This window comes from Mustela lutreola, chromosome 14, assembly GCF_030435805.1.
Source record: "Mustela lutreola isolate mMusLut2 chromosome 14, mMusLut2.pri, whole genome shotgun sequence".
Lineage (NCBI taxonomy): Eukaryota > Metazoa > Chordata > Mammalia > Carnivora > Mustelidae > Mustela > Mustela lutreola.
In genome coordinates, this window is record NC_081303.1 from 31748329 (window position 1) to 31760924 (window position 12596).

At 45.1% G+C, this 12596-nt stretch overlaps 1 protein-coding gene across 1 annotated transcript in view; it reads left to right on the forward strand.

The window, feature by feature from the left end:
* Nucleotides 1–12596, forward strand: part of SEC16B (SEC16 homolog B, endoplasmic reticulum export factor) — a 41419-nt gene that overhangs the window by 4726 nt on the left and 24097 nt on the right. Inside the window, 7 exon segments of the mRNA XM_059146200.1 lie at nucleotides 1369–1459; nucleotides 2203–2311; nucleotides 3638–3782; nucleotides 4302–4453; nucleotides 4819–4880; nucleotides 6384–6519; nucleotides 6973–7207. Of these exon segments, the coding sequence (XP_059002183.1) occupies nucleotides 1369–1459; nucleotides 2203–2311; nucleotides 3638–3782; nucleotides 4302–4453; nucleotides 4819–4880; nucleotides 6384–6519; nucleotides 6973–7207 (930 nt within the window).

Below are 12596 nucleotides of genomic sequence, written 5' to 3' on the forward strand. Positions count from 1 at the left end.
GGACCTACCATCACGTTAATGGGATTATAGCCAGTTTCCACTTCATCCACATTTTTTCTTCTACTCCTTATAGCCAAGTTTATAGTCTCTAACCAAGTAACAGTGAAGTCAATTCTCTCGTCTTTTTAATTTAAATTCAATTAACCAATATAGTACATCACTAGATTCAGAGGTAGTGCTCAGTAATTCATCAGCTGCATATAACACCCAGTGCCCGTGACATCATGTGCCCTCCTTAATGCCCATCACCCAGTTACCTCATCTCCCCTCGCACCTCCCCTTCCAAAAGCCTCAGTTTTTTCCCCAGAGTCAAGAGCCTCTCAGGGTTTGTCTCCCTCTCTGATTTTATCACATTCAGTTTTCCCTCCTTTCCCCTATGGTCCTCTGCTCTATTTCTTATGTTCCACATATGAGCAAAACCATATGATGATTGTCTTTCTCTGCTTGACTTATTTCACTTAACATAATCCCCTCCAGTCCCAGCCACGTCAATGTAAATGGTGGGTATCCATCCTTTCTGATGGCTAATATTCTATTGTATACACGAACCACATCTTCTTTATCTATTCATCTGTTGAAGGACATCTCAGCTTCCTCCACAGTGTGGCTGTGGTGGACACTGCTACTGTGAACACTGGGGTGCAGGTGCCCCTTTGTTTCACGACATCTGTAACTTTGGGGTAAATACCCAGCAGTGCAATTGCTGGGTCAGACAGTAGCTCTATTTTTAACTAGGGAAATCAGGTTGTTTTTTTTTTTTTTTTTTCCTAATTTGATAGGGATCACAAGTAGGCAGGAAGGAAGGCAGAGTGAGAGGGAGAAGCAGGCTCCCCGCTGAGCAGAGAGCCCGATGTGGGGCTCGATCCCAGGACCTTGAGATCATGACCTGAGCCGAAGGCAGAGAGGCTTAACCCACTGAGACATCCAGGTCCTCCGGCAAATCAGTTAACAATGAAGTTGTCCAGTGTGCGGTTGGGCTGTGATGAGTCCCATCGTCACCGACCTTGAGGGTGGCCAATGTGCACCAACAGGAATTTATTCCTGTCACTGATAGTAAGGTTCTAGGGATGTGCTCTTGGCAGTTTCTGACCTGCCAGCCCAGGGAAACCTGTTTGCACACAGAATGCGCATCCACACGATCCCTGTGCTCTGACAGTTGTATGGAGCCCAGCTCATTGATTCAGGGCGGACTGAGGGGCGTGCCGTTGTGCTCCTTCGTCAGCTCTCACTTCCCAATTGTATCCAATTTGGCAAATACATTTTCATAGCCGCAGTGTTCCAATAACGGAGCTCCACAGCTTGCGGTCTCCCTGAACTTTTAGGAGCAGGAAGTGACCTGTCTTCATTTTGTTTTCTCTGAGGGTGCAGTGCCAAGGCAAGAGAGTCCTTATATCTGGCAGGAAGACCACCGAGATCAGAAGTACCTGACTGAGCAGCATCATGACAGCCGGAATAGTCTGTAAGTATGAAAGGAAAGGCCAGCTCAGCCCGGTGCGGCCGAACTCAGGCTTGGTTAGGCGGGTCTTACGGCCTCCGGTGCTGGTCTCCATCTCCAGAACCCTGTCTGCTTCTGTCCCGACCACTGGGATGTGGAGCAGCCCAGGCCAGCTTTCAGTGGAGCCTTGACTTTGACGGACAGCATCCAAACTTGTGGTCATCTGAGCCCTGGTGAGGTTACTTGAGGTTCACCCTACAGGAGGGCCTTAATTCTATGTTGGCCTCAGAGCAGAGGGGGTCTTGTGGAAGTTTCCAGAATTGGGTTGAGGCTGAGGCTGGGGCATTTCTCTTCTGTGCACTCCAGTGCCCCAAGGATGGGATGTCCCCTGGGCTCTGGTGAGCAGAAAGGAGCCTTTTGCACAAGCACCTGCCTGGATGCCAGGAGGCCTGGTCCCTTTACCTCACCAACCTAGCAGCTCTGATTTAAGTCAGTCCTGGATGTCTGGCTATAGGGACCAACCCTCCTCCGTGGGGGTTGGGGTGGCTTCTAGTAGCTGCACTGTGGAACCCAGGAGCTCCTGTTTTTCTCATATTAGTAGATGGGGGGGGGGCAGGGAATAAAGGGAGCAACACTTTTTTCCCTGTGGCACTCAGGCCAGCCTGACGCTGCCCATGCTTCGTAGCCCAGCAGCGTCCGTGGAGAGCAGCTCAGTTTTGCTGGCTAATCCAGGACCCCCCTTACCTGCTGCTGTCATTTTGCTGCAGATCCAAGGGTCAGAACACTTATAAAGACAGCGCTGCTTCTAACACTGGACAGGAGTGGCCTGGGGACCTAGTTCCGGAGAGTCTGCTACCTGGAACCCAGAAGGATAAGGTAGTCTGAAGTGACTTGGGGGCTGTGGGCTGTGGCAGTCACAACCGACACTGCGGCAGTGGCAGGGCAGGGCCGTTGGGATGGGATGTCTAGCAGCCAGCCCTCCGAGGGGTCCCACTCTCCCCTCTCTGCAGAGCCTCCCCTCAGACCTCCACCTTCTCCCACCTCCCTGTTTCAATCTTAAGGGTCTGGGCCCTGATCTGGCCCTTTTGCATTTTTCTCAAATTGATTGGATCAGGAAGTGTCACCCAAGTCGCTCCAAGTTGTGGGGCATGAGGAGAGGCTGTCACCAGTAACCCCAGGGGACAGGCATTTTGGTTTACCCAGGAAGTGGGACATTGCTAGAATCTTTTAATTCTAAGATACTGCAGAGACAGGATCTTGATTTTTGACAGTCATATTAATTTTGTTTTCATGATGCAATCTGTCTGCTTTTTTTTTTTTTTAAAAAGATTTTATGTATTTATTTGAAATAGAGAGAGAAGAGAGAGCACAAGCAGGGGTAGGGGCAGAGGCAGAGGGAGAAGATCTGGGATTGTGACCTGCACCAAAGGCAGATGCTTAACTGACTGAGCCACCCAAGAGCCCTGAGAGCTGTCTGTGTTTCGAGAACATTTTCATCTGTATACCTAACAATAGGGCTGGGCACACACCATGCAGTATATGCCTACAAGAACGGCACACACATGTAAGCACAACCTTTTACAGTGAGCAAAGAGCTTTCCTATCTATTGTTTATCCTCCCAGGATAAAATTCCATGAATTTCTTGTACACCTGTATCCCCAGGGAAAGCACAGAACCTAGAGCATAGTAGGTGCTCATTCAACAGTTGGTGAATGAATGCATGAAGAAGTACTGGAACTCTATCTACACAGGGCAGATGTGATTATATTACAGATGAGGGTGCTGAGCTCAGACAGCCCATATCCTTCATCCAAGGTCACAGCTGGTGTTGACAAAGCTGGGGTTTGAAGATCTATTTATTTTACTTTTAAGCCATGTCTACACCCACTGTGAGGATCACAACCTTAAGATCGAGAGTTGCATGATCTACTGACTGAGCCAGCCAGGAGCCCTGACAAAGCTGGGATTTGAATTCAGGTCCCCTGGCCTCAAGGTCTACACTCTTTCCACGAGGCCATCATTCATTTTTTTCACAAACACCTTCAATTAAATGAGCACTTCTTTTCCTTGCGACACATCCACATTTGAGGTATTCCTTTGAAAGTTTCGATTTTGTTGCTTTGGAGGAACACACAGGAGGGCCATCTCTCTGAAAGTGCTGCTCATTCTTCCCATGTGTTTTGATTATCTGTAACTTCCAGCCACTCCTGGCCGACGAGTCCAACCTTCTGCAGCAGTATGAGTCCGGGCTCAGCTCCAGCGCCTACGAGCTCAGCCAGTACATGGGTGATGCCCCAGAGCTGTACGAGCCCAGAGCGCCGGCACCTTGGAGTCCAGATCAGGCCGGTGAGTACTGAACCATCGAAGGAGCTGGTGAAGTCTGGGGAGAAGAGGGCTGGGTGGCAACCTCGGGGGAAGTCACCCTCCCTCCATCCTTCCGAGAGTGGCTCCCTGCCTCATCTACACGTGGCGGTCTCCTGGGCAGACAGGCCATTCCGGCTCCATTTCTCACCTTTTCTCTTGTACTGGAGGTTGCATCAGAGTGGATTCTTGGAAGGGAACACTGCTCCTAGCAGGGTCAGGCGGGGAGAGGCAGCACTGGAGATACCAGCCTCTTGCCATGATGGGGTGCCTGGGCCCCATGCTTTCCCATGTGGACCAAACCAATGGATCTCCACCTTGAATTCTGACATATTCTGAGAGGCTTAATTCTGACTTGGAGCACACTCCTTCTAATGACGCCACCTGCCCAGAGTCTTATCTTGGCCCAGGTGGGATCTAGATAGAAACACAGCCGCCGTGTCCTGCAGTCAGGACAAGCAGTCGCAGCAATGCTAACAGGGTGTGCCTGTGTCTGTTGGGCAGATGCTGTCTCGGCGCCTGGTCCCAAGGATCCCATGAAGTTCTACATCCCCCATGTGCCTGTGAGTTTTGGGCCAGGAGGCCAGCTGGTGTGTGTGGGTCCCACTTCTCCCAGAGATGGACAAACGGCCCTTGTAGAACTGCACAGCATGGAGGTGAGAGACATTCTGTGTCCCAGGAAGCTGGCAAGCTGCCTTCTGGCTTCCTTTGCCTGAGTCTGGGCATCTCAGGGAATGGGGAGCTTTTGGGGGAACGGGGCCATGTACTGGTGAATGGGGGAGTGTCTTGGGAAGGAAAGGGTGGGGATCTTCTTTCAGAGAAGTGATGCTAGATTACGTTTCTCCTGAAATGGTGTTGGCTCCCTTTTAGCAACTGGAGGACTCCCTTTTGTCCTCCTGTGTCCTCCACAAGGCTCTAAGCCACATCATAGGACCATAACCATGGGTTCTGTTATTGGATTTGGTGACAGGGGCTTTGGGTGGACGTAGTCTCAAATGCTAAATCTGATTTTTCGATCCAGGTTATTCTTAATTACTCTGAGGAACAAGAAGAGCTGAGGACTTTCTCAGGACCTCTGATCAGGTAAATATCTTAAAAGCTGCCAGGGGAGGGCTTTGAACCTACAAAATCTGCCTGCCCAGCTCCGCATTTAGGGGATTTGTTCTTGGCTTCCTTGAAAGAAAATGTCTGTCCCCCATGGAGTAGAATACTCTGTGCCACAAGATAGAAATGAATGTAGCCTGAGCCATTTTGACAAGCAATTTGATAGTTGAAGGGCAGAGAGAAGAATTAGGATTAAAAATCTGAAAACAGTTCTGTTTTGGAGGAGCTATATGGTAGGAGGTTTTACCATTCTGAGTCCTTAATAGGTACTGGTAGAAAAGTGGAGCACAGCCTGGGAAATCCTAGTGGTTCAGAGTGGGAAAAAAATTCTTGCCTTTTTCTGGAGGGAGAAATAGCCTGGTGCCGGTTGAGTTTCTGGACAGCGTGCAAGTCTGCCCTCTGCAGGATTGAGCTAGAACTGCTTCTGAGTTCCTACTCCTGTTTCTGGTCAATATTTAGGACACTCTGCTGTGAAGAGAGTCCTGGCAGGAGTCTGAGGACCCCGCTCCTGGGTCCCTGAATCCTACTAACTAGAGGTCCCATGGCAGACACGTCAGTTAGTCCTCTCTGAGTTTTAGTTTGCTGTTTGGGAAATGACGGAACACCGCTGTGTCAGCTTTAAGTGTAAGGAAGTCCTGTCTATGTCATCACTACCATATAAACTTATTCTTAACCTGAAGCTTCTGCTGCCAAGAAAAGCCCATACTTTTTTTTTTTTTTTCAAGAGTTTGCTTATTCACTTGAGAGAGCGAGAGAGGGGGGGGGAGCACAAGCCAGGCTGGGGTTCTGGCGAGACGCAGAGGGAGAAGCAGACTCCCCACTGAGCAGGGAGCCCAAAGCAGGGCTTGAGCCCAGGACCTTGAGATCATGACCTAAGACGAAGGCTGACGCTTAACCCGTTGAGCTTTCTTGGGTGCCCCAAGCGCATAGTATTTTGACAGGTCCTTCAAGTAAAAGTGAGCGTTGAGTCTACTTCTTGAGCACAGGTTGTGGGGTAGAGCACTGCGCTGGTTGTGGGAGCCTAGGGGGCTGGTCCCAATGTGATTGATTTTATTGAATGACCTTGACCAAACAATATTGCCCATTTATTGATTACTTAGTATACGATAAAAAATTTGCTAATTCCTTTTGTATGGAAGTAGTTTTTTTTCTCATTATCCCTATTTTCAGCGAAAAGGCAGAGTTTCAGACAGGATAAGAACCTTGTATAAGCTGAGAAGTGGCAGGCTGGATTTAAATGCAGGGTTGTCTGACTCCAAAGTGTGCTCTCTTGCCTGCTGTCCCATGCTGTCCCTGGGCCTCAGTTTGTTCATCTGTGAAATGGAGAGAATCTCTGTGGAGCGGCCCCCCAGCCCTGGGTTATGAGGCTTCTCTCTCAGTGCCCCCGCTCTGCTGGCATCCTCACAATGCAGCGGGAAGCTTGTGGTCCTGGGCGGAGACAGAGTCTGCCTCTCACTCTTTTCTCCCTGAATCTCTCCATAGGGAAGATGTACACAAGGTAGACATCATGACATTTTGCCAGCAGAAAGCAGCTCAGAGCCTAAAATCCGAGACACAGAGGAGCAGAGACTCGGCTCTACTGTGGCAATTATTGGTTCTCCTTTGCCGGCAGAACGGGGTAAAGTCTGATCGCCCTGAACGGTGGGCAGGTGCGGGCTGGATTACAGTGGAAATCTCTCTGGGATAGAGATGACTTTTCGCATGATTGTGAAACATAATATTAAAGAAGCGACGAATGGGGCTAAGGGAAAAAATTGCTCAGATGTCCGCCCCGTTGGCTAATGATAATCTTTTCCCTGCCCTCCTCCATGGGCCTGGGGTCATCATACAGTTCTTGGGTTATACCTGTAAGAGTGTGCATAGTTCTGGTAGGGTCTGTGGCTCCCGCCAGGCAGAAAATACCTGAGAGTGTATGAGAGTGAAGCTGAAGTTTGAAATACAACCATCCAAGAAAGGAGAGTCTCGTGTTTGCTTGGACACCTCCTCATGGAGAAGGCAGGGGCTCTGGTGCTGGGGCTGCAAACATGAGGACAATAGGATTCTCCCTCAGGATGACCCTCTTACCTTGCAGTCCATGGTGGGGTCCGACATTGCGGAGCTGCTGATGCAAGACTGCAAGAAGCTGGAGAAGTACAAGAGGCAGCCGCCGGTGGCCAACCTCATCAGCCTGACCGATGAGGACTGGCCGGTGCTGAGCTCAGGGACCCCAAACCTGCTCACCGGGGAGATTCCCCCCAGCGTGGAGACACCTGCACAGATCGTAGAGAAATTCACTAAACTGCTCTACTATGGAAGGAAGAAGGCAAGTGTGCTGCACCCTCCATGCTGCACCCACTCCCAGTTATTTGAGGGATAGATACTCTTTTATAGCACTTAAGACATTCAGAAGGCACAAAGAAAAAACTGTATAGTCTTATCACTAAGAGAAAGCACCTGTTGGGACACCTGGGGGCTCAGTTGGTTAAGCATCTGACTTCAGCTCAGGTCATGATCTCAAGGTCCTGGGATCGAGCCCCGAGTCGAGTCCCTCATTGGGCTCCACGCTCACTAGAGAGTCTGCTTGTCCTTCTGTCCCTCCTCCCACTCCTGCTCTCCCTGTCTCTCAAATAAATAAATAAATTTTTAAAAAAGATTTTATTTATTTATTTGACAGAGAGAGAAAGCACACAAGCAGGGGGAGCAGCAGAGGGAGAAAGAGAAGCAGGCTCTCCGCTTTAAAAAAAAAAAGATAACATCTGTTAACATCTTGATATATTTACTTCTAGCATTTTTCTATGCATGCATAGGAAAAATAAAATTAAATTACATATACAATTTTTTCACATAAGATTATATGGTGTAATACTCCCATGGCATTTTTATGGTATAATACTCCCATGGTACATTTTTAAAATGTACCATTTAAAAAATGGACCCTGTTCCACTATATGAATATATAATGTTTTATTTATCTAATTCACTGTTTGAATATATAAGCTACCTACAGTGCTGTCGCCTATTATAAATTACACAATTTGAATGTCTTGTTATATAAATCTTTGGCTCATCTTCTTACTTTTTCAAGGATAAATTCCTAGAATGGAATTATGGGTTACAGTATGTGCACTTCTGTATTTATTTATTTATTTACTGCACTTTTAGAAGGTTCTTCACATCTACCCTAAATTAGTTTCCAGAAAGTTTGTTTACAAATGATGTCCCCACTAGCTATATCTACTGTGTACCTACCAATATTGAGTACTTTATTTATTTATTCATTCATTTATTTGTTTTAAAGATTTTGTTTATTTATTTGATACAGAGAGAGAGAGCACCAGCAGGGAGAACAGCAGAGGGAGACGGAGAAGGAGGCTTCCTGCCGAGTAGGGAGCCCGATGTGGGACTCAATCCCAGGACACTGGGATCATGACCCAAGCCAAAGGCAGAGGTTTAACCATCTGAGCCAGTCAGGTGCCCGCCAATAATGAATTCTTTAATTCAACAGATGAAGTGATGTTTTGATATGTAAATTAGACAATTTTAATCTTTGTATTATTTATTCAAAAATTTTTAACCAAGGTATTTGACAAAATTGTAGGATATTTAAAGTGTATGTGATGGTTTGATATACAAATATCACAAGTACATTGTGAAAGGATCCTTTCCATGAGTTAATTAATAATATTCGTCACCACATATTTACCTATTTTTAAATTTACTTTCCTATTTTTTTGCCTCATTTAATTTTGAAATTGAACTCACATTTTACAAAAATCTTTTTTAAAAAAGATTTATTTATTGGTCAGAGAAAGAAAGAGACAGACAGTGAGAGAGGGAACATAAGCAGCGGGAGTGGGAGAGGGACAAGCAGGCTTCCTGCTGAACAAGGAGTCTTAATCCCAGGACCCTGGGATCAGACACTTAACCGACTGAGCCACCTGTCCCTCACATTTTACAAAAGTGTTAAAGGAAATGTAAATAATGGAATGTATGATTGAAATCAACTTGAACCAATAGGATTCAAAACTCAAGGATAACAGGGGCTATAGTGCAGAAAATGATCCTCCCGTCCTCTTGGCCGCAGAAATGCTGTCTTGAAATATCCAAAGGTATTTTTTGCATATATAATTATTTTCTCCATTTTTAATAGCTTACTGTTTACCATTTCTCCTCCTCCTCCTCCATCTTCTTCTTCTTCTTCTTCTTTTTTTAAGATTTTAAGTAATCTCTACACCCAACATGGGGTTCAAATTCACAACCCCAAGTTCAAGAATTGAAAGCTCTACAGCCAGGCACCCTCTAACTACCATTTCTTCACCCTTTTTCCATTCAACAAAATATCTTGGTAAACACTCTATATTGGGATTGGCAATAATATTCTGTAAAAGGACAGTGTGTGTGTGTGTGTATGTGTGTGTGTATAAAATTTTATTGATTTAAATAATCTCTACACCCAATGTGGTGCTCGAACTCATGATCCTGAGTTCAAGAGTCAGATCATCTTTGAACTGAGCCAGCCAGGTGCCCCAGACAATAAATGTATGAGATTTTCCAGACCAGTTGCTCCTGCTCAATTCTGCTATTGTCAAGTAAAAGCAGCCACAGACAATATGTAAAAGAATGAGTGTGGCCGTGTTTTATGTATGGACATAGAAATTGGAATTATATATAATTTTCACGTGTAATGAAGTATTACTCGTTTTTTAATTTTTTCCTCAATCATTTAAAAATGTGAAAAGTTATCCCTAGTTTGTGGGCTATACCAAAATAGACAGTGGGCTGAATTTGGCCTCCATGCCACATTTTCCTGACTCCTGCTCCTTTTAACCTACAAATACCATCTTCATTATTTTTTATGGCTGCATATATTTCTAAAGATAAATTATAATTAATTTAACTAAACCCTGATAGATTGACATGTAGGTGATTTAACTGTCTTTTGCTGTTACAAATAATGCTGCAGTAACAACGAAAGTCATTTTGCCATGTGGGAGGATATATATATGATTTCAAGAATAGTTCCCGAAAATGGAAGTGTTGAGTCAAAGGGTATATGGCTTGAAATTTTGAGAAATAGTGACAAATTGCCTTTTTAGAGGTTGTGCCAATTAACAGCAATACGTAAGTGCCCGTTTCCCCACTCTCACCAACTCAGTGTGTTTCTAAGCTTTTAATATCTACCAATCTGAGAGGTGAAAAATGTATATTAAGTCAGTGTAGTTATTTTCATTTCTCTTATCATAAGTGAAGTCTAATATCTTTAAGTCTGTGAATTTTTTTGTCATGGAATTTCTGCATTTTTTTAAAAGATTTTATTTATTTATTTGAGGGAGAATGAGTGAGAGAGAGCATGAGAGAGGAGAAGGTCAGAGGGAGAAGCAGACTCCCCGTGGAGCTGGGAGCCTGATGCGGGACTTGATCCTGGAAGTCCAGGATCATGACCTGAGCCGAAGGCAGTCGTCCAACCAACTGAGCCACCCAGGCGCCTGAATTTCTGCATTTTTCTGATGGATTTTTTATTTCCATTTATTGATTTGTAGGAGCTCTTTATTTTTTTAGGACTTTCTGTACACAATTACTTTTTTGGGGTGATATTTCAAAAGGCTTTCCTACTTCAAAATTAAGTTATGAAAATAAAGTTCAAGTACTTTTGTGACTTTACCTTTACATTTGAATTTTTAATCTCTGTTTATTTGTGTATGAGGCTATATTTTATTTATTTTTAAAATATTTTATTATTTATTTGAGAGAGAGCACAAGTGGGAGAAGGGGCAGAGAGAGAGGAAGAGGGACAAGCAGACTCCCCACTGAGGGAAGAGTCAGATGTGGGGCTTGATCCCAGAACCTTGAGATCATGGCTTGAGTTGAACTCAGGCACTTAACCCACTGAACCATCCAGGTGCCCCAAAGATGTTAAGTGAGCACAAGGCATGATACTCAGTGAAAATCAGTGGGATCATATACCTGCCATCCCCTGTTCATTATATAGTAGGGACCTGCAATTTCACCAGGGATATATTTATTGAGTAAATATTTATTAAGCAGTCACTACTTCTAAGGCATTGAAACCAGTGGGGGATACAGAGATAGATCTGTAATAATCTCTTTCCTTAAGAAAGATTCAGTAATGACTGTAATAAAAACAATAACAAAAGTGAATATTTTAAAAATGTTTTCTATGTACCAACACTTATTTAACATGTTACATGAATTGCCTCATTTATCTTCATAGAAACCCTGTAGGTTAGGTTCTATTCTTGTTTCATGTACTTGCAAATGAGAAAAGTTACTGAGTCATAGAGCCAGCGTTTAGATCTAGACAGCCTGATGTCTGACCTTGGACTTCTAACCATCCACCACACCACCTGTCACACCTGGACCCAAAGGTGAGCAGGGGATAGGAGGATTATTTGGGAGTTCAGAATGGCTCATGAGGAGCTAGAGTCCCAGATATCTTTTATATCTTTATGGATATTTGACTGGTGTCTCCTCTCTGACACTGTGTGAGATTAATATCCTCAGTATAATTTCTCAATTTCTTCACTTACTCTTTGATGCAAGTTTTTGAGCAAAGTGGTGATTCCCAACCAATTGCTAGTAATTCCCTTTAAAAAATACTGTTGTGAAATAGTTAAACATATGAAAAGAGTAACTCAAGGTCATTTTTCCCTGTCGTAGATGTGAGACTGAATTTCCCAATGGTGGTGGTTTAAATTTGCGCTCTCTCTTCAAAGGAGATAGTGTGGGAGATGTTGGGATTTGCACCTGGAGCTCGAGTTACCTCATTAGTGACTTCCTGTCCAAAAATCACATTATTTTTGAGTACTAAGGAAATGATTAATACCAGTCAAAACCTCAAGTAGAAATTAAGCTCTTACTAAATAATTCTGAAAATTGAATGAAAAGATGTGTGTGAGCGTGTCTTTGTGTGTGTTAAAATTTACAGCTTCTAACCGATCTCCCCAGGTTATTTGTGTCATTCATTCGGCATACGGAGTTGATGGTTAACAAACAGTTGGTAGGTAACAAGCAATTAGTTATAATGCTAGGCGGCGTGGGTTAACCGCTATGCATACTGGCTTAAACACAGTAGCAGCTTCTCTCTAGTCCTATGGGAATCCCGGGAGGTGAACAGAACAGCGGGGCATCCCTCCTCCACGGAGCAGTTCAAGGACTCAGCCTGAGCATCTTTCTTCCAGGCAGCCTGATGGGGAAAGCGCAGGGAGGCTTGGTCAAGGGGCTTCTAGAAGCAGGTGTGGAAGCGGCACACATCACTTCTATTCCCATTCGCAGCCTGGAACTCAGCCACTTCTAGGTGCAAGGGAGGCAGGAAATTCCGTGCAGGAAGGGGAGCACGGGTTTTGGTGGGGAACCAGCAGTCTCCACCACGGCTGCAAAAAACAAACGGTTCCTCTAACGTGTCCTCACAAATATCAACTTGCTCCCTGTATTTTGAGGCTCAGTCCTTGGGGTGAGGTGCTTAGGTTCCTAAAAGCATTGCGTGATGTCTGCTTAAGAGATAAGGCTAACTGGAAACTGTGTCTGAGGGGCAGCTAATAGCCTAATGGGTTTGAGAAAGTGAAGGCTCGGGAAGGGACATCTTAGAAATACGTGCCAGTTAGAGCTCCTTTGTTGCCCTTGCAGATGAGGCTCTGAGTCTTCCCGGGAACCCAGCCAATATGGCTCAGGTACCCAAACGCCATCCCGTGTTGTGGG